The 22,715-nt window shown below is 44.7% G+C and overlaps 1 protein-coding gene across 1 annotated transcript in view; it reads right to left on the reverse strand.

The window, feature by feature from the left end:
* The window catches only part of PRKN (parkin RBR E3 ubiquitin protein ligase), a 1,297,938-nt gene that overhangs the window by 20,455 nt on the left and 1,254,768 nt on the right, over nucleotides 1-22,715 (reverse strand). Inside the window, exon 10 of the mRNA XM_072830092.1 lies at nucleotides 19,779-19,862. Within this exon, the coding sequence (XP_072686193.1) occupies nucleotides 19,779-19,862 (84 nt within the window). The remainder of the gene's footprint in view (nucleotides 1-19,778; nucleotides 19,863-22,715) is intronic.

Consider the following 22,715-nt stretch of genomic DNA (forward strand, 5'->3'; position numbering starts at 1 on the left):
GATCCACACAGAAGGACAGCCAGAGACCCACATCACTGGGACAGCTCTCACGGATACTGGGAAACCAAGAAACACAGCCCCGGAACATCCTTCTAGTGGGCTATCTGTGCCCAAGTGACAGTTTGTGTTAGGCTTTCAATTACCAGTTCCTGGTGAAAAGGACTGTTACCAAGCCCTTTTTAAGGACATGAGCACCTCTTGGCTTAGCATCCTCTAGGAGTGTCTTTGAAACTGCTGTTCAAATCCATCTGGAATTTATTGTGAGCAGTGGTCAGAAGCCCCTGCTTCAGGATCACTGAGAGATTTTTCAAAAATATACATTCTTGGGCTCACACTCTGGAGATTTGCAGTCAGTAGATGTGGATTTGAAGCTTTAAGGACAGCTGGGGGAATGTGAGGTTCAGGGGAGTTTGGGGACAAGCTCCCTTGGTTAGTTGGATGAACTTCTCTGTTATGACTTCAGTCATTGAGCTACAAAGCAGGGCCTTGTGTTGCTAGGAGGTGACGGTTTTGTTGTGATTCAGCATTATTGCCCTTACATGGGATTAGCTGTGTTTCATCTAGGGCAGTGTAACAATTAGGTTAATTGCATAGGCCTCTGTGCTTGCTTATTGTTCGCCCATCAAGGGAACGGATGGTGTGTGTGTGCAGTGGGGGTGGGAGTGGGATGGGACAAGTCTCCTTACGTATTAGATGGCTAAAACCAGCAATTTCCTGCGTTTTCCTAGATATCTTCCAAATTGTATTAGCAAGGTAAAATGTTGGCTTGATAGCCAACGTATGGCTCAAGAGGGGGCCATGGTTTTCGTTTATATGGTAAAAATTTTTTAAAAAATATTTTATTTATTTGAGAGAGAGGAGAGAGAGAGAGAGAGAGAGAGAGAGAGAGAGAGAGAGAGAGAGAACACAAGCATGGGGAGCAGCTGGCAAAGGGAGAAGGAGAAGCAATCTCCCTGCTGAGCGGGGAGCCTGACATGGGGCTCCATCCCAGGACCCTGGGATCATGACCTGAGCTGAAGGCAGATGCTTAATCGACTGGGCCACCCAGGTGCCCCTATATGGTGAAATATTTTAAGCAAACATTCAGAGATGTCTGTATCAGAAGTGGTTCAGAGCAGGGCTTTGAAATCATCATGCCTGAGTTAAGCCCCAGCTTCATTCTTTTCTTACTGTGTAATTGGACAGGTGGCCAAACTCAGTCTCTGCCCATCTGTGAGTGTGATGAATGTGGTATATACTTCAAAGGGTTGGTGTGAGTCAGTAAGATAAAGGGACAAAGGACTAATGCAAGCCTGGTGCATCTGAATGCTAAATTCCTGCTTCCTGTGATCATAATCATTATTATTTTGTCATCATTGTTATCATCATCATCATCACCATCATCACCACCTTCATCATTATCATCTCTGGCTTAAGAGGTGGGAATATCAGACTATGTGAGTTTGTGCAAACTAGAAGACTGCTGGAAGTCTGGTTTGGCCGTAAGTCTCCTTTGAAAAAGACAGGTAAATCAAAGAGTCCTCAGAGAGGTTTTAAAATTTGTACCTAGGGGTTGCTGCAAATATATACGTAAGTTAGGTCAACTTGAGAGACTGTTGACGTGCATGTTGTCTTTCCTGCCTTAGGAAACGTATTTGTGACATCTGTTTAGCCAACACTTGGGAGAAGTAAATCCTAAGAGTCACGTTCAAATCTGTTTTCCAAAAAGGATGAGGTGGCCATTAATTACTGAAAACACTGTTGCCTTAATTCAGATGGAAATATTTTCAGGTGAATGCCAGCTTTGAAGTGTCATCTTTCTCATCAAAATTAAATGCCCAGATAACATCACTTGCCATGTAATCTCTGCAGACGGTAGCCTTCCCAGAGTCCCAGCAAAGTCTCACAGGTGTTCTAGCTGAAGGCCGCTGCTTGTGAGCGCTCTGCCCCCTGCTGGTGAGTCAGAACCCGGCCTTACCTTTCAGACCTAAAGTGGTCAACAAACATTTGTTTCCTTCTCACATTTTAAAACCTATTACTGTCTCTTTTGGGGTAATATATGTACATTGTTATTAATGATATACAATTTCAAATTAGAAATAAATATATTGGAAGTAGTTTCTATATACTTATTATATATCTATACATACAAATGCAGAATATATACGTATTTAAGAACTCATTGGAGTACTGGGATGTACAGGCTACTAGGCTACACTCTTGCCACCAAGTTCCAAACTTCACAGGCCACACTTTCAAATTTAGAACAATATTTTTGATGACGGCAATAACAATGGTGATTTCTGCTGTGGGTGCAACGTGTACCAAGCACCACTGTGGGATTGGACCTCTAGAGTGAGTACTGCCCAGCAGGGCCTTAGCTGCTTCACAGAGGGGAAGGAAGCAAAGAATGTCTATTAGCCTATTTGGAGATTGATGAAGAATAGAACAACATACATATTAAGTAGCAAGATTATTAATAGGTATCATGTATTGGGCGTTTTAAAGTGCTTTGTGTTCAACTATCATTACCAATTGACAAATGGGGAAGAATCCACAGTTGATCAAGGAAGATAAGGTCATTTGTATTCTTGATACTGAAGATCTCTAGTCAAGGCTTACTTAGGGAATTAATTAATTAAAATTTCAACACAGGATTTTGAATATGGAAGCACCGCAACTGTGAAGAGGAAGCCAGAGCAGAGCCACGTAGCTCGTCCTCTGTGTAAAGTGAGGCTATTCTGGGACAAAGCAGACTATTATTTTTGCTAGAGCTGACACAGAAATCTATTCATTCAGTAAGCAAGTGTTGGGTGCCCGTGGTATGCCAGGCACCGTCCCAGGTACCGGAGATGCATTAGTAAGCAAAAGAGATGACAAGCAATCGAACAACAAAACCAAAACATCCCTGCCTTGTGGCACCTGCATTAGCAGAAGAGAGGTTCCCAAACCGTGGCATGTACCAGCATCATCTGGAGGGCTCCTTGAAACACAAATCGCTGCAGGTCCTCCCCAACAGCAGTTTCTGAATCAGGTCTGGGTTGGGGCCTGGGAGCTCGTGATTTAACACTCTCCTGGGTGATGCTCGTGCTGTGGTTCCGGGAACTCCCCTCTAAAAAGCACCACTAGCAGATTGTCCGCATGCAGCAACGGATGGAACAGATTTGGGGTGTGTGTATGTGTGTCCGTCTGCCCAGCCCAATGTAATCCTGTAGAGTGTGGATACTGGGGTGGGGATGGATGAGGACCGAATGACCTCATTCTGCTCACACCATCATTTGTCAGGCTCTGAGCTAGGCATTATGCATGCATTATTTCGATAAATCTTCCTGATTTTACAATATCATATTATAGATGAGGAAAGCGTGGCTCTGAGAGATTACAGGACTTGCTTCATAACTACTACAACTAATGTAGCATCAAGATTCTCCAGAGAGAGGGGATCCCTGGGTGGCTCAGTGGGTTTAGTGCCTGCTTTTGGCCCAGGGCATGATCCTAGAGTCCCGGGATCAAGTCCCACATCAGGCTCCCGGCATGGAGCTTGCTTTGCCTTCCGCCTGTCTCTGCCCCTCTCTTTCTTTCTTTCAATGTCTATCATAAATGAATAAATAAAGTCTTTAAAAAAATAAGATTCTCCGGGGAGGCCAAACCAGTAGGGGATATATATGTGTATAAAATATACAGATTCGTCTTAAGGAATTGGGTCCAGGGACTGTTTGAGCCAGCTAGTTCAGTATTTGCAGGGCAGGCTGCCAGCGTTCCTGTCATAGTCTTTTTTTTTTTTTTCTTCCTGTCACAGTCTTGAGACAGAACTCCTTCTCTGGAAAAACCTCAATCTTTGCCCTTAAGGCCTCCAACTGATTGGATGAGGCCCACCCACATTACCTGAAGAAATCCACACCTAGAAATGTAATGTCAATGACCAAACCCAAAAATATGTTCACAGCAACAACTAGACTGGTGTTTGACAGAGTGGTTGGGCTGCACTGCCTCGCCCAGGGTCCCAGAACGTAACCGTGATGGCGTGGCATGGCTGAAACTCCTTTTCCAGACCGGATCTGTTTGCCTTCAAAACCATTCTGGGGACACCTGGGTGGCTCACCGGTTGAACGTCTGCCTTCGACCCAGGGGGTGATCCTGGGGTCCCAGGATCGAGTCCCACATCGGGCTCCCTGCATGGAGCCTGCTTCTCCCTTTGCTTCTCTCTCTCTGTGTCTCTCATAAATAAATAAATAAATAAATAAATAAATAAATAAAATCTTAAAAAAACAAAAACAAAAACAAAAAAAACCCAAACCCATTCTGCCCTGCCTTGGACTCCTCACAGAATAAGGCCCGGCAGGTGAGAGATGCACACGCAGGTCTTGCTGAGAGATGAAAACTTGGGGAATAGGGAGCAAGTGCTGCCGCCCCCTGTGCTTGCACTGGGCAAAGGCTCCACGTGACAAGAGGTGTCAGAGCAGATGAACCGCTTCTCCCCACAAATGGTCAACGAGCCCTCCCGCGGGTGACAGTATGTATTTCTTCTCCACGTTTAATCTGTGAGTGAAGGATTTACAGCAGCCAGTAGTCAGCTCTTCACACCTGCGCTTCGCTTGGAAATGCTGCTCCGGTGACAACAGTCCTTTGATTCTCTGCCCCTGTTGTCAGTCCCAAGTGGCAAAACCCCTGGTTCCCCAGGGCATCTCCTGTGGCTCGGGCCTCTGGCAGATTTTTTTCCCTTAAGGATTTAGCGCCATCTGGTGAGTTAGAGGTGCCCTGCAGCCGTGTCCCCTCCCTGCGGCAGGAGGCAAGGCGGGCTTGCCCGGGAACCATCAACTTGGGTGGGGGTAAAACAGTGTGTGGTGTGCGTGTACGTGGGGGGCTGTGGGGGGGAGTGTGGTGTATGTGCATGTGAGTGTGTGTGGGGTGCGTGTACGTGGGGGGTTACATGTGTATGTGGGGGTGCATGGTATGTATGTGGGATGTGTGGCTGTGTGTGGGGGGGGTGTGGGGGTGTGAGGGTGTGTATGTGAGTGTGTGTGTGGGGGTGCTTGTGTACATGGGGTGTCTATGTGTATGTGGGGTGTGTTCGTGTATGCAAGGTGGGGATGGTATGTGATGTATGTCTATGTGGGGGGGTGTGGGGGTATATGGGGGTGCACGGTGTGTATGTTGGGTGTGTGAGGTATGTGTGGGGTGCGTGTAAGGTGTGCAGGGATGTGAGGGTGTCGTGCAGTGTATGTGTGTGTGTATGTGAGGGTATGTGAGGGGTATATATGGGGATGCATGGTGTGTACATCAGGTGTGTGCAGTGTGTGTGCGGTGTATGGGGGTGAGAGGGTGGCGTGTGGTGTATGTGAGGATGTGTGGGGTGGGGGTGGTGATTGAGGTGTATGTGGGGGTGCGTGGGGGCATACACGGGGGTGCCTGCTGCGTATGTGAGGTTCCGTCTGTTATACAGGACACAGACTACCAAATTAGGGTGAAGAGTCTACATTTGGGCCTTCTTGAGCAGGTTGGCCAAGATTCCTAACCCCCCGCCCCTGGATCTGGAAGCCATGGAGGTGGCCCCCATTCAGGTGCCCACCCCTCCTGAGGAAGAGTCCAGGAGCCAGGCTGCTGAGGATGGGGATCGGGGCGGGAGGGGGGGGCTCTCGGCGGGGGGGTGCTGGGCTCGGGCTGGGGCTGAGGTAGGAGAGTACAGGTAGCCTGGTGGGTCGTGACCCGCAGTGAGGACGCCAGGCTGGGGAGGCTTCTAGAGAGAGGGGAGGCCCCACCAGGGATGCTGAGCCCACGAAGTGCACAGTGGGGCTCACTGCAGGCTCTTCCTGGAGTGACAGCCCCAGAAACGCAGGAAACAGAAGGGCAGGAGGGTCCCTGGAGGGACAGAGACCTGCTCTGTGTGCCTCTGAGGTCAGGCCCGTGTGTCCGTGTGCGCACGTGTGGGCGTGTGCGTGTGCATGCGCGCCTCCCTTTGCCCTCTGGTGTTGTCTTTCATTTTCTCTCTCTGTAATGCCTGAGATTTTTATTTTTTATTTATTTATTTTAAATTAATTTTAAATTTATTTTATTATTTTTTAGATTTTTTATTTATGTGTTTATTCATAGAGACACAGAGGGAGAGGCAGAGACACAGGCAGAGGGAGAAGCAGGACCCATGCAGGGAGCCTGACGTGGGACTCGATCCAGGGTCTACAGGATCACGCCCTGGGCTGCAGGCAGCGCTAAATCGCTGCGCCACCGGGACTGCCCGTGCCTGACATTTTTAGCATTCAGCCTTAAAAATACCCAAAGCCTGAGTTTTACCGTTTTGTAGTTCTTTACAACTTATAAAATGATTCACATACCTTCTCATTTCATTATTTATAGCTCAGTAGATCTTACTGGCCCCAGGTGGCAGGTGAGGAAAAATGCTGTTACAATGTGAGGGACTTGCCTGGAAGTGGGGAAAACAGGAACCAGTTCTTGGGAGCCGGCCCCGCTCCCCCAGAGCCCACCTGGGCTGGGCGTTTGGGAAGTGGGGTACAGAGGGCCCGGGCGGGGGGCGGGGGGCGGGCACTCGTTCGCCTCTTTTCCACCGAGCTACGCACTGGGCGCACCTGCACAGATGCATCACCGTCCCTGTGGCCCCGTGGCCACCAGGCTGGTCTGGACCCCGGGGTTCAGGGCAGCGGTTATCCAGAAAGCTGCTTCACTTCAACCAACAAGCGATTCCAGAACTACGCTCCTAAATAACCGACACCTGCGCCTGTGGGAGACTACCTCTCACCTGGCTCCTGGTTCCGGGGCGACGCTTGTGCGGGGCGCAGAAGATGGCCAAGAGATAATGGGGTGAGAGAGGAGGCAAAATATATCCAGGAATCCGAGCTCTCCTTGTCTCATTCTCCTCCACGGGGAGGCACCCCTCCCAGCCTCTGGCCAGACACCCCTGGAGGCTGGGGTAGGGAGGTGGCGGAGGGGCAAGCGACTGGACACTGTATCCCTGGCTGCAGCCCAGGCGTCCCCTCTCAGGTGCTCTATGCATCCACTCCTTCGCCTGCTGGACACCTGCTCTCGGACGTCCAGCGTGAGCGGTCTGTCCCTGCACCCCCTGCTTTTGCTCCAGCGTTTCGTCCTCCAGGGAAGGGCGCCACCATCCACCCAAGTTAGAAATCCGAGCGCCGACCTGGACCTCTGCTTCTCTGGTCCTGCCTCCTAGGTCATTGACGTGGCCTGTGGATCGGGCCTCCAGTCCCACCTTCCCGCACGCCCGGCTGCCCTCACCGGTACGCCGGGTGTCCCTCTAGTCGTGGATCTGGGGTGGACCCTCTGCCGCATCCGGCCCCATCCCAGCTGCTGGTTCTCTACACAATCCAAGACTGTCCCTCAAAGAGCACTTGAGGATGTGGGGACAGGCCCCATCCAGTGACATGGATGAGTGCTGAAGGTCAGCCTTTGCCCCCCCGCCCCCCCGCCTTGGGACAGACAACTCTCAAGAGCCACCTCACTTCCCAGCCTCACTCCATCCTCCAGGCAGCACCATGGAGTTACCTCCTCCCTCTGCTCCATCCAGCCTCCTTCTCCCCCTACCGTGCTGCTCCTGACAGTGCTCCCCATCACCCTCCTGTGTGCAAGTCTCAGAGGTGTCTCAGAGGCTGTTTCCCTGGGGACCTGACCTATGACAGATGGTACCAGGGGTGGTCCTGGAACACGAACTCTAAAATGAGGGGTCGAGGTAGAGACCCGGCAGCAGGTGCCCATAAAGGAGGCTGTTCCTGGTGGCAGACGAGCACTGGCAGCCTTGAGAGGCCACAAAGTGCTGTGCGGAGGGGCAGGCTGCCATGCAAGCAGCCCTGTCTCTGGCCATGCAGCCATGGCATTCAAGGTGTCTGTGGCGGGAAAAGACCACGTGGAGTTTATTGCAAGCCAGAGGAGAACCATGATGATGGTATGTAGTAGGGCTCTGCAGAGGAGACTTCTGCACCATTTGGAGTAAAGCTCCTGGCACGCTCTGCAGCCCCCTGGGGCTGGAGCATCTAAGCAGCAGTCCTTTTGATAGAAAATGGTCAAGTTCAGTAGTCGTGGCTTTAGTGTGGCACACACCCTGGGCTTGGACCACTGGGGATGATAGGGGTGCAGAAGCCTGGCCCCTTGTGAGGTAGAGTAACTCGGAAGGGCCGTTCCTGATCCAGAGCTCTTTATAGGACTGTTGCAGCTGCACCAGCATTCAACCCTCTCTGCCCAACCCTGCTCCCTGCACAGTGCTCCCCCAGAGCATCCTCCAGTACGCACGCTCACAAACCTCTGGGCTCAGGGGCTGCTTCCTGAAAACTATTACAGTTCCCTACTGTTTCTCCTACTGTAGCTACTGATTCTCTTTCTTTCTTTCTTTCTTTCTTTCTTTCTTTCTTTCTTTCTTTCTTTCTTTCTTTCTTTCTTCTTTCTAAAAAGATTTATTTTCAGAGGGAGAGAGAGAGGGAGAGTGCAAGTGGCGGGGGACAGAGGGGGAGAGAGAGAGACTCTCAAGCAGAACCCCTGCTGAGTGTGGAGCCTGAGCCCACGACCCTGAGATCATGACTTTAGCAGAAACGGAGAGTTGGATACTCAACCCACTGTACCACCCAGGCACCCCGCTAGCGATCTTTCAAAAACACCGATCTGACAATGTCGATCTTCCTTGAATCCTTTAATGTCTTCTCAATGACTTAACATGGCTCATATGACCCTTAATTCCAACTTCCTTGACATTACTCATACGACCCGTTATTTGCTACCCTCTGCCTATTTCTCCAGCTTGGTCTATTGCTACTGCCGCCAACACTTTACGCCATGATCACATTGAGCTTCTCTCACTCCTCTGAACATGCCATTCTCCTTCATCTCTAGAACTTTTCACACTTCATCTCTCCCTAGAGCATCCTTAAGTCCTGTCCTTGTCTGGATAGCTCATCCTCTCAGTCTCAGATCTCATTTCTTTCTATGACTAATTCCTTGAACGTCTTAGAAAACTAGATGTCCTAGCATCCTCAACTTCCCTGATTGTGGCTCTCAGCATATAATATTTTAATTATTTGTTAATTTGGTTTTATATGTCACTAGATTATAAACCTCGTGAGATCAAGTCTTTTTGGGGTCTATCTTGTTTATTTATTCTTTTAAATATTTTATTTATTTATTTATGAGAAACACACACACACACACACACACACACACACACACACACACAGAGGTAGAGACACAGGCAGAGGGAGAAGCAGGTTCCATGCAGGGATCCCAATGTGGGACTTGATCCTGGGACTCCAGGATCATGTCCTGGGCCGAAGGCAGGCGCTAAACCACTGAGCCACCCAGGGATTCCCAATCTTGTTTAATGCTATAGCCTGTAGTCTTAATGGTACAGAGTAGATGCTTTGTAAGTATTTACTGGATATTCCTCTTTTTTTTCTTCTTTTTATTGATTATAAGAAATCAAGACTTAGCCAAAATCAGATTCAAAGTCATGTAACAGAAAGTGTAACACAGTGGTTGGAGACAAAATCCTACCTATAGATATATTTAGTTTTTTATGCAGTTAGCTCTCAACACTTCAAATAAGGATATTTACCTTATTTGATATATTTGACATTTATAAATGTCAAGCTACCAATAAATAAAATACATCAATTTGCAAGATCTGGTAACATTGCTCCTCCAATTCTACTTGGTAAAATTGAATGGAGCTATGTACTTCCAGTTTTGCATGGACCCCACAGGCTATGTGCAATTGTGTTTGTAGGCAATTGTTTTAATGTACTTTTCTGCTGCTGTATTTGTTTTAAAGGAAAACTTGGAAGAAGAGTGAAATGTATCTTCATCCTTATCAAAACACAGGAAAGTCCATGAGTTTAACCCAGCCTCCTTTGCTCATGGACACTACTAGTCCGGTCCCTGTTAGCATTTGAGTGCCGCCGTGGCATAGTATTTCACTAGCCAACAGTAGCCTACACATATCCTTTTTCAAAATGCAGAGTGACACCAGTTAGAAAGACTGATTGTCAACTTTACAATCCTGGGTGGTCACTCGTTCTCCTTGTACCTTGCTTATAATATAGGTTTATGGCATAATGTTGTGAAGAGCTCAAACCGAGAAGGTGTATTTGAAAGTGCTTTGTAAACAAGTACTCCACAAACGTACATTATTATTTTTATCCCAGGCAAAACGGAGGTTCATTCTTCTAGTTTAGGAGGCAGATGGAGGGAACAGTGGGTTTCCATGGGCAATCTTATTTTCTCTTATGATTCAAAAGATGGCTAAGACAAAAGTCAGCCCTGTAGCTACTACTGCCCCTTCTTTAAAAAATTTTAAACTATTTATTTTTTTATTATGCAAAACAAACTTTATAGAACGTTTTAGAGTTAGTTAAGACAAAAGTCAGCCCTGTAGCTACTGCCCATTCTTCAAAAAATTTTAAACTATTTATTTTTTATTATGCAAAACAAACTTTATAGAATGTTTTAGAGTTACCATTTTTTCTGCTTTCACCTCATTATGAAAGCAAGTAGCTAGATTTTTGCCTTTGAAGAGACATGACTCTGAGATTTTGCTATGAAAGATATTTTCCATCTGAAAATTTTTCTACATAGTGTTTCAATTTTCGGGTTTGATTGAGGTATGATAGACATATACAATTGTAAGATATTTAAAGCGTACAAATGGTGATGTGATGTATCATATATTGTGCAAGCATTCCCTCCACTGAGTTAACACATCCATCACCCTCACATATTACTGTGTGTGTGTGAGAACATTTCAGTTCTACTCTTTTGGCAAGTTTCAATTATATGATACAGAGTTATCAATTATAGTCACTAGGTTATACATGGGATCATTGGAACTTATTCATCTTGTAGCTGAAAGTTTGTACGCTTTTACCAACCACTCCCCATTTTCCCCATCCCCTACCCCCTGCCAACCACTTTTCTACTCCCTGTTTCTATGGGTTTGACATTAAAAAAAAAATCCACATATATGTGATACCATGCAGGATTTTTCTTTCTCTGTCTGGCTCATAATGCCCTCCAGTTTCATTCATGCAAATGACATAATTTCCTTCTTTTTCCAAGACTGAATAATATCCCACTGCTTATGTATACCACATCTTCTTTAACCTTTCTTTTTTTTTTTAAGATTTTATTTATTTATTCATGAGAGACACACAGAGAGAGAGAGAGAGAGAGAAAGAGAGAGAGAGAGAGAGGCAGAGGCACAAGCAGAGGGAGAAGCAGGCTCCATGCAGGGAGCCCGACATGGGACTCGATCCCGGGTCTCCAGGATCATGCCCTGGGCCGAAGGCAGCTCTAAACCGCTGGGCCACTCAGGGATCCCTTCTTTAACCTTTCATCTGCTGACAGATACTTAGGTGGTTTCCCTACCTGGCTATTGTGAATAATGCTCCTATGAACATTGGAATGCAAACATATCCTTAAGATGATTTTATTTCCTTTTTTTAAAAAAAAGATTTTATTTATCCATGAGAGACACAGAGAGATGCAGAGAGAGAGAGAGAGGCAGAAACACAAGCAGAGGGAGAAGCAGGCTCCATGCGGGGAGCCTGACATGGGACTCGATCCCGGGTCTCCAGGATCAGGCCCTGGACTGAAGGTGGTGCTAAACCGCTGAGCTACCCAGGCTGCCCTATTTCCTTTGAATATATATGCAGAAGTGAAAATGCTGGATCATACAGTAGTTCTAATTTTAATTGCATGGGAAACCTCCATTGTGTTTTTCATAGTGATTGTGCCAATTCATATTTCCACCAACAGTGCACAAGGGTTTCTTTTCTCCAAACCATTGCCAGCATTTGTTATCTCTTGTCTTTTTTAAACTAACAGGTGTGAGGTGATGTTTCACTGTGGTTTGATTTGCATTTTCCTGATGATTAATGATGTTGAGCAGCTTTTCATGTACCAGTTGGTCATTTCTATGTCTGACTTTTGCATATTGATTTTATATCTTGCAAGTTTACTGAAATTATTTATTAGTTCTAACAGGTTTTTGGTGCAATCTTTTGGGTTTTCTGTATATAGTATCATGCCATCTACAAATAAAGAGACCACTTCTTCCTTTCCTATTTGGATGCCTTTTATTTATTTTTCTTGGTTAATTGCTCTGGATAGGATTTCCAGTACTATGTTGAATAAAAGTGATGGGCATCCTTGTCATGTTCCTGATCTTAGAGGAAAAATGTTCAGTTTTTTACCATTGAGTATGATGTTAGTTGTGAGCTTGTTATATATGGCCTTTATTATGTTGAGGTACATTCTCTTTATACACAGTTGGCTGAGTGTTTTTATCAGGAATGGATGCTAATTTTGGACAAATCCTTTTTATTTGAGACCTTCCTTTCTTGTTAAGTCTAGTAAAGGTTTGTCAATTTTGTTTATATATATATTTTTTAAAAACCCAGCTTTAGTTTTATTGTTGTTTTTTGTTATCTTTTTAGTCTCTATGTCATGTATTTCTCTTCTGATCTGTTATTTCCCTTCCTCTACTCACTTTGGGCTGAGTTTGTTCTTAATTTTCTAGCTCTTTGATATGTAAAGTTAAATTGAGATTTTTGCTGTTGTTTCTTGATTTATGCATTTCAGTTCAGTTCAAAGAACTCCTTTAACATTTTTTCTAATGGTCATGAAGTTTGTCAGCTTTTGTTTGTCTGGAAAACTCGATCTCTTCTTCAATCCTAAAGGACAACTTTCCTGTGTAGAGAATTATTGGTTGGCAGGCTTTTATTTCTTTCAGTATTTTGAATATATCACCCTGCTCCCTTCTGGCTGGGAAAGTTCCTGCTGAAAAATCTGCTGATAGCCCTCTGGGAATCCCATTGTACATAACAAATTGCCTTTCTTTTGCTACTTTTAGGATTCTATTCTTTAACTTTTGAAAATTTAATTACAATGTGTCTTGATGTGGATCTCTTTAGATCTTATTTAGTACATTTTGGACTTCCTGGATCTCGATGTCTGTTTCTTTTGCCAGGTTAGGGAACTTTTTTCAGCCATTATTTCTTTGAATAAGCTTTCCAACTCTTTCTCACTTCTCCTCTGAGGACCCCTAGAATCTGGATGTTGGTCTCCTTGATGGTGTCCCATAAGTCCTTCATGCTATCTTCATTCTTAAAATTCTTTTTTCTTTTTGCTGCCCTGATTAGAGGAGTTCCACTGGCCTGTCTTGGAGCTCATTGATCCTTTCTTCTACTTCATCTAGCCTGATGTTGAAACCCTCTAGTGTAATTTTCAGATCAGTTATTGTATTCTTCAGCTCTGTGACTTCTGTTTGGTATTCTGATAGATATTTTATCTCTGTTGGAACATTTTGTTCATGCGTTGCTCTCCTGATTTTGGTGAGCATCTTGATGACTGTTATTTTGACTTTTCCATCAGGTAAATCACTTATCTCTGTTTCAGTAAGATTTGTTTCTGGTGATTTATCTTATTCTTTTGTTTGGAACATATTTCTCTATTTCTTTATTTTCCTTGATTCTCTGTGTTGATTTTTGTGCATTAGATACAATAGCCACCTCTCCCAGTCTTAAAAGAGTTGTCTTATGTAGGAGATGAGCCTTGTCAACTAACCTGGCCCAAGCACTTGGCTGTCACTCAAACTTTTGTGATTGTTCAAGCCTCTTTCTTTGTTCTTAGTGCCTTCCAGTAGTTGACGATATGTCAAGAACTATCAGGATACCACAGGGGAGGATTGCCCTCAGCACCTAGATTCAGGCTGATTAGAAGTGGAATCCTCAGGTGGCAGCTGGGAAAGTGCATAGTTAAGCCCCTTCCAGGGAGAAACTGGGAGATAGATGGTTTTGCTTGTTCTCTCTGTGCTGAGCCCAGGTGTACCACCATAAAGTGGTGGTAGTGATCCTGCACCTGTTACACACTGTTTCTTTGTTTGCTACAGTCTTGTGGGAACTGTGATTGCAGGCCCCCTTGGCTATTAAAGCCAGGTGCCCATCCTTAAGGTGGAAGCTGTGAAAACTGGGTGTCACCTGTGTGTACAAGCTCCTTCAAGGAGATACTAGCAATTTGGTTCTATTATTGGATTAGGCTGAAGGGAGAAGATGGGAAAAGTATTTGCTGGCTTCCCTTGTCTCTGGGGAAGATTGCAGCCAGCCCTTAGATGCCTGCTAAATTAGAAGCCTGACTCTCAGGTGGCAGCTTTTCAAGTATTTTGATAGATCCCTTCAAGAAAAGATGGGAGATAGTGTGTTTTTGCCTGCTTCTTCTGTACTGAGCCCTGTGAGGCGGGGAGGAATAGCCAGTTACTATGTGTCATTAGGACTGTTAGCTACAGTCTTGTGAAACTCATAAACAAAGCCTCTTTGGCTGTCAGAGTAGAGATCAGAGACCCATCTCTTGGGTAAGAGCCATTGAAGTTGGGGTGCAGACTTGTGCATAAGCTCCTTCCAGGAGGACATTGGCAACTTGTGGTGGACTACAGGGGGAAGGTGAGCGAGGCATCCTCTCATTTTCCCGGTTTCTGGGGAGGATCACAGCCAACCCCTAGTGCCTTATAAATTAGAAGCTTGGCCTGGAAGCAGCAGCTTTTAAAGCAGGCAGGTAAACCTCCTTCGTGGAAAGACTGCAAGATGGGATGTTTTGCTTGCTCCCTCTGTGCTGAGTCCTTTGGGGATAGATGTGATGACTGTGGTGTGCCCCACTGGAATTGCTTCTGTGTTTGCTATAGTCCCGTGGGTCTCAAGGTCATAAGCTTTGTTGGTTTTCAGAGCCAGGTGTTTGGTACCCAGTCATAACAGTCAGGGTGCTGGATGTGGAGTCCAAGATGAAGCTGGGAGTTGAGGGTTCTGCCCTAATTGTATGGCACAGGGCCAGGAGTGGGGTTTATGGCAAGAGTGTGTCCCAGCCTCTCCTACCCATTTTGATGTGGTTTTTTTTTCCTCATTCATCTGATATGTAGGAGACACTCAGCTAGTTTCTGGATCTCTTTCAGAGGGCATTACTCCATGAGCACCTGAAGTTTTGTTGCATCCATGAGGGCGGGAAGCTCAGGAGCCTCCTATGTCACCATCTTGAATGACTCCTTTCACCATTTCTATAGAGTGCTTTCTCAGCTTCATGGTGAGAAGGGAGGTTTGGGGATGAAGGAAATAGTTGTCATTCTTTCAAAAAGCACTTAATGAGTACTACTGTATCCTAGGCATCCCAGGCACTGGAGGTTATAAAGACAAAATAGGTACAAATCTTGCACCAATAAAGCTCTGAATTTTAATGAAGAGACAGGGAAACAATATCTCAGTGTGATTAATATACAACGAAAGTATATACAGTTGTCTGAGAGCTTCAAAGAGGTAGTGGGGGTGGTCAGATGGCTTCATGCAGGAGGCGATATATGAGCTGGGTCTTACAGACTGGGTAGGAGCTTGGCAGGCAGGGGTGGGCATACTCCCTTTAGACACTGTAGATTTATTACTTGGAGAGAGCAACCACTGTTCCCAAACTTCTTTCATTGGGTACTGCCACTGAAAATGATTTCCTCTGTGGCTCTGGACAATATCATTAAAAATCTAGAAGTCTCAGTTTGCCTTCCAGTTGAATAGGGAGAGTAACATGTACTACTTGGAACCACTGGGAGAATGAATCAATTTATGTGGTTTGCAAGAGCAAGTGTTTACTTATTAGAAAGCCTCCAGAGGGAATATATGGAAGGAAACAAAGCGTGGGGAGGAAAACAGCCAGGCAAGAACAAGGGGAAGCAAATGGGACTGGACTCTCATTAGCCTGTGATGGATTGATCTTCTGTCACTGATTTCCCAAACTCCCAGCAGTTTCAACCTAAAGCTTGTTCAATATTTTAAAACCAATTTAAAACCAATTTTTGAGTTTGCTTTTTAAAAAAAATTATTTCATTAATCAAAAAATGCATTAAGCTTAGGGTCAAGCAGCCTAACTGATGGAAAAGGCCTGATTGGGCCCCAGGAGACATGGGCTTGCTTGGCTGGATAATGTAATATCAAAGACCAGAAACCACTCAGCTTTCAAGGGAGAACAGTGGAGAGTAGCTGCAAATACTGAAAGGGAAAACCTTACAAGTGAATTGAACTGAAAGGAAATGTGAAGAGGGTTAATGAGGGTATTTTGTTAGTATGAGCAAAATCCAGACATGAGGCTGCATCCAAAGCCTTCAATTCCAAGGGGTGGGGGGGGGGGCGGCTGTGTTTAGATTCTTATTGTTGCATGTATAGAGTGTTCTCCTTTCAAAAATTTCTTATCGGTGGAATTGCAGAGGTCATCTGCCTGGAGATCACTGCCATTTGAGAGAAATACAGGGAACAGAAAACAAACTAGCCCTGTTAAAATAACAGTCCTTCTTTTTCTTACTGAATGGAATTGGATCTTTTAGTTTGATGAAACAGTTTATGTGGTTCATCCTTTTCCATGTCCAAGAATAGCTATGATTGAAATCAGGAGGCTTTGGAGACTTGGTAAATCAGAACATAGAGAATGTGCTGGTTACTCTGTATTCTTTTCCCTCCTCTGCCCTGCACCTGGAAGGCTGACCCACACAGTCTGTGTCACTAGGACTCCTTGAAGTTGGCTTTCAGTTGGATGTGACCGATGGGAGACATTAGCAAGAGATTAGAGGGTGAGAGAGAGAAGTCAAGATGTCCATCTTCCTTTCCTTCCTGCTTGGGGCCCACTGGCTATGCTGGACCCTCTGTGGTCATACCTCCCGTCAAGAGGCCCCACCTCCATGGCTCCACTTCACAGGCTTATTCCCTGTGTGACATCATTTCCTCTTTTTGTCTCTTCATGTCTCAGGTGGTCATGGCTCCCCACTGACACTGTACTAGGAGGCCCTCCATGTTGTTTTGGGTTCTTGTGACCCTTCCCCACTACTGTAGGTCATCTGTGACCTTTTAGTTAAAATCTCTTCATGTGCATCTGAGTTGGATTATTTTTTCCTATAGGACCCTGATAAATCAGAGACATAGGGAAAAAGGGCAGTGAAACCCCAAGAAGTGCCTTCTGTTCTCAGGCAATAATGTATAGAGAGACTCATCCAGTTCAGTTGGTCAATTTGTTTTGTTTCCAATAAGAGGAGTATGATATTGGCCCAGCAGCTTGAGTGAGGCAGAAAGGAGCTTCATTTCAGGGAGGTCTTACTACAGGGAGGTCTTACTACTCTTCCTGAATTCTTTCTTGGATAACTCTGTGCTAAATTGACTATTCTTGGGCAGCCTGGTGGCTTAGTGGTTTAGCATCACCTTCAGTCCAGGGCCTGATCCTGGAGTCCCGGGATCAAGTCCCACATCAGGCTCCCAGCATGGAGCCTGCTTCTCCCTCCTCTGCCTGTATCTCTGCCTTTCTCTCTCTCTGTGTCTCTCATGAATAAATAGATAAAATCTTTTTTAAAAAATATTTATTTATTTATGATAGACACACACACACACAGAGGCAGAGACACAGGAGGAGGGAGAAGCAGGCTCCATGCTGGGAGCCTGACGTGGGACTTGATCCCAGGACTCCAGGATCACGCCCTGGGCCAAAGGCAGGTGCTAAACCTCTGAGCCACCCGGGGATCCCCAATAAATAAAATCTTTAAAAAAAGTAAATCGACTATTCTTCTGAACTCCTATCATACTGATTGTGCAGCCCGTGTGGCATCTAATATAGTAAAACCTGTGACAGCAGGTACTGTATCCCCAGAGCCTAGAACAAAGCCTAATGGATTATGGGTGTTTAATACATATATGATGAATGAATGAAATAACGTCTTTTTCTTTATGGATGCAACAATCACTCAGCAAACCTCTACTAAATATCTGTGCGCCAGATAAGATATTTGCCTCTGTTTCTTTGTCCATGCAGTGTTTTCTGCTGGAATGTTCTTGATCATCCTTTACCCACTATCCTTTTGACAAACTCTAATCTACCTTCCATGTCTTTTCTGGGGAGGCATTGTACAAAGCTATATATTTCCTAAACTTTGTTTTGCATATTACTATTGTTATCTATTTTCCCTTAAGTCTCCCCTATAACTCTTTCATGTGATTCTAAAGAAAAATATACTTATCTGCAGGGGCATCTGTGTGGGGCAGTGGGTTAAGCATCTGACTCTTGATTTTTGGCTCAGGTCACGATCTCATGGTCATGGGATTGAGCCCTGTGTTGGGCTCTGCTTTCATTGAGGAGTCTGCTTGAGATTCTCTCTTTCCTTCTCCCTTTACCCCTTCCCCTGCTTGATCTCTCTCTAAAATAAATAAATAAATCCTAAAAAAATGCTTACCTGCAGTTTTCCAGAAGAATGTCTGGTGTATACAAATGCTTGATTTAATGTTTGCTAATTGGTGGTCTTTGCAGACACAGGATCCTGATCATCTAATGCTTAAGGCAAGCTCTAGCTTTCTTCCACTTTCCTGAATTGAATATTAAGTTTTTAATGGTTTAAAAAATTTTGGGGGTGCTACGTCAATCATTAACACCAAGGTTGGTTGGTTCTTCTTGAATGAATCATGAAGGGGATTATCAAGGGGATCAGGCACTGGGACAACTTTACATTAAGCAGTTCTCTCCTTCACCTTATGGCTATTGTTTTCAAATAAATAGATACTAAGGTATCACTTCTTGAAAGCTTTGTCAGTATTTGTGGTTATAAGAACATATGGATGTAAATTTCTAGACCAACTCCATTTCTCAGTTCCTTGGTCTAGTCTAGCTCTTCTGGGCTACAGGGTCCTGGGGCAGGGGAGTCTCAGGGTTAATATTATTCCTGACATCAGTATGCAGTGAGCTCGTATTTGAATGCCCCTGGGCTAAAATAAAATCACCAGAAAGAGCATTTGCTGCCTCTGTTGCAAAAATTATGGTAATTCAGACCTATCTCCCAATATGCTCATGGCCAACATTTTAGAAGCTGATAAGAAGACCTGAATTCACAAGTTATATTTATTTGGTTATGTTAATATTAGTAAATAAATCCACAAAATACCTTATAAAGATATACTTCTTTATGCTCTGATATTAGAACATTCAGATATTTTCTATTCTCTACTATAAAATTAAAACATTCTAAAAAAATTAAAACATTCTGAAATTTCTATGTCTATTTATGAGGTTCCTGTCAATAAAATAACTAAAAGATTTATCTGGGTAGATTTAATGTTTAAAACCTTGTTAACATCTCTATCAGTTGAAAAATAATGAGTGAATTCATCAACTGTGCTGAAATTTTTACTCCTTTCCTCTAAGGTTTGTTGATCATAATTAATAAATAAAAGAAAATGTATTTGCATTTCCCTAAGCCTTGATATAGTACATTGGAGAGTAAGGTTCAGTAAATATGTTCTTTACCTAATCAAGACTGAAATACAATTTAGCATAGTTCATGATATTGCTAAAAAAACAATAATATCCTTGCATCATATAATACGTCTGTGCACATCATTCATGGAGATAGTTTCACCAATGATTTTAAACAAGGCACTTTAAAAAAAATATAAGTGTGGGGGTTCATATTGATTGATCAGATTCAGAAACTGTTAAATTGTTTTCTCTCTCCTTTGAAGACTCCTCTGATCATGCTATGTTCCTTTTCCCTATTCCCCTGGAGAAAGTATGGGCATATCCCAATGGCCATCTACAGCCCTACCCTGAGAAGGCAGATGGATCTGGGAGGACCGCAGGGGTAGATAGTCAGAGCCCCATTCCCCGTAGCTGTAGGCTACTAGTCTGGTTTTGGGTTTTTGTTTTGTTTTGTTTTTTCAGATTGGAACCCTTCTGACCAGTTCTTGTCTCTCACCCAATCCCGAGCCCTATTTTGTGGAGGGAAGAGGGCACTCTACCTGAGTCACTGCCCCTGAGGCTTCAAATAGGGTGCTGCATTCGCCTTCATGGTACTCTTCCTTACATTCCCGGCAAAAGATGAACTGCAGAAGAACACACACATGTTAGGGATGGGTTTGTTGGCAGCATTTGGATATAACATTTTTTTCCCCCAAGCTCATTATATTCATTCCTCTGACTTGTGTGATGGGTTCTGTGCCAGATTACTTTTTGCAAAGAGAAATAAAGTTATATTTCAATGGTATTCTTTATTCTTTCACTAAGTAATACTTCAAGCACTATAGCAGGGTTTCAAAGATGCGTGAGATAGTTCCTATCTGTATGTTTCCAGTCTGCCAGAAGAGACAATAATGCAAATAAATACCTGTAGTAGAGTGTTACTGGTGTTAGGATATGAGGAAAACAAGTTTATTCAAGAATTTCACATCTAAGACCTGTTTACATACACGGAGGATTTATATGTTTATGTTAATAGATTTGGTTTTGCATTGAAAGCCTATTACGGAAAGATGAAATGAAGTGGGTCCCCTACTGATCCATGTGGCGAAGTCTTGACCCCCAGTACCTCAGGATGTCATTGCATTTGGAAAAAGGGTCTTTGAAGAGGTAAGTATGGTAAAATGAAGTTATTAGAGCAGGCCCTAATCCTCTATGACTGCAAGTCATGGAGAGAGACCTCAGTGGAAACCAACACTGCTGACACCTTGTTCGTGGGCTTTTAGCTTGCAGAACTGTGGGAAAATAATTGTTGTTTGAGCCCCCTGGTCTGTTGTACTTGGTTATGTCGGCCTCAGGGACTAATACGTGGCCTGGAGTGGGTCTTCTCACCTGATGATGGTGCTCCTTTCATCATTCCCACACTGCAGAATGGAAGAGACCTGGGGAGCACCTCTACCCTTTGTCTTGTGGGAAGGAAGCTACAGAGTGAATGCTGGAAAAGGCAGCTGTCCCCTCTAGGACTACTCCATCATCACCAGCCATGCTCTAGAGGGTTTGGCTGAGGGGGTGGGCTCTGCAGTTGGACACATGGGCTTGAAGTCATCACTCTGTCACCTGCCAACTGAGTGAGACACCTCAGGAAGCCACCTTGGCACCTATGCCTCAGATATGTGCCCTTTGAAAAACCAGGGTAGCAGTAGTAACTCTCTCATCGAATCCCTGTACGAGGTAGGGGAGCTAGTACGCCTTAACTGGCATACAATATTTCTAAAAATTTCTAAAATATTTCTAAAAACTGATTTCTAAAAATCAAGCTGGTAACAGCCAGGTACTGTTCCCCTCCCCCCCACCCCGTTTCACAGCTGAGGAAGGAGCTGCTTTAGTAGAAAACAGGTTCCCTTCCACGAACATTCTCTAACACACTGGGGAGAAACACATCTCACAGTAGAAACTGTATTCAGAGGCAATGTTCCAGGGAAGAGAGCAGGATCAGTGAGTAGGGAGTATGGGCAGGGGTGGTGGTTTTCTAGCATCAGCCCAGGATGAGCTGGTACTCTTCCCATGGAGAGGTGGGTTCTATGTCTCTTTTACTTGAATGTGGATGTGTTCACTCCTTGACCAATAGCACATGGTGGAAATGATGGCATGCCGCTTTCTGGGCCCGGGCCTTAGGAAATTGGCGGCTTCTGCTCCTGCCAGTGGCTCTTGAGAGGCTCGTGCACAGAGGAACTGAAGCCGAGGGCCAACAGCCCTGGCTGAGCTTTTAGCAGGCAGCCAGCACCGACTTGCCAGCCGTGAGTCCGAGCTATACTTCCAGGGGAACTTCCAGCCCCTGGATGAGCCACCCCAGCCAACCCCACATGGAACAGACACAAACTCTTTACAGGACCCCGCCCAAATTACGGCCTTGTTGGAAAAAAAGAAAATAAGGCAAAACAGGAACAAGAATGTTGTTTTAAATCACTGAGTTTCTGGGTGATTTTTACACAGCAAATGATGACTGATATAGTCACGGTACCAAGAATCTGGAAGACTCAAAAAAGTTGCAGAGGCTTAAAGTTCTATATGAATATTCTATAGCACGAGCTGAGAAGTTAGTGCAGTTTTGCTTCAGGTAAGACCCCAAATAAACAGGATGCAGAGAAGTCCAGCTTTATCCCCCAGTATATCACCACCCTTCCTCACCTCAGAAAGAACAGCCTATCCAAGGGTTCATGCTGTCTTCACCACAGAGAGAGATTTCCCTCCTTCCCTATGTTCAATTTCTTGTTTTAACAGCTTGTCTGAAAATTGTCTTAATCTCTGAGCATACTAAACAAGAAAGGCAAGTATCTGGTAAGGAAAAAGCCTCTATAGATGCGATGCAACCTACCTTCTAGCCACTATTTCGTATTGTAGTCTTATTTCTTCTCACAGCAGAGAGACTGGCCCCAATTTAGTGGGATCTAAACTTTATTTAAAGATTCAGGGAAACTGGGTGGCTCAGTGGTGGAGCATCTGCCTTCGGCTCAGGTGGTGATCCTCGGATCTGGGATCGAGTCCTACAGCGGGATCCCTGCAGGGAGCCTGCTTCTCCCTCTGCCTGTGTCTCTGCCTCTCTCTCTGTGTTTCTCATGAATAAATAAATCAAATCTTAAAGGATAAGAAAAAATTCAGGTTGGTAGGAGAGGGGTGTGTGTCAGGATGTCTTTACACAATTCACCAACACTACCGGGTTTTAATTTTTGGCATTTTTATTTTCCCTGAACTGAAAGCTAATCCAGTAAACAGTGAGTGAAGTGGATCTCAGAGCTTCCTCTTAAGATGAAAAACATTTTTTTTTTATTAATGTGTCTGCTCATCTTTAGGATTGCCTCAGAGCCATTTCTCTGCTTTCACATGCTATGTTGGAAAAATGCAGGCTGTATTGTTCAGTCATTGAGAAGAACCCACTGTGTGATTTCACCCAGCGCTTTCTACAGAAGCAAGTCTGATCTCTCGGCGTGACAGGGAAAACG

Source organism: Canis lupus, chromosome 1 (genome assembly GCF_048164855.1).
Source record: "Canis lupus baileyi chromosome 1, mCanLup2.hap1, whole genome shotgun sequence".
In the NCBI taxonomy this organism is placed as follows: domain Eukaryota; kingdom Metazoa; phylum Chordata; class Mammalia; order Carnivora; family Canidae; genus Canis; species Canis lupus.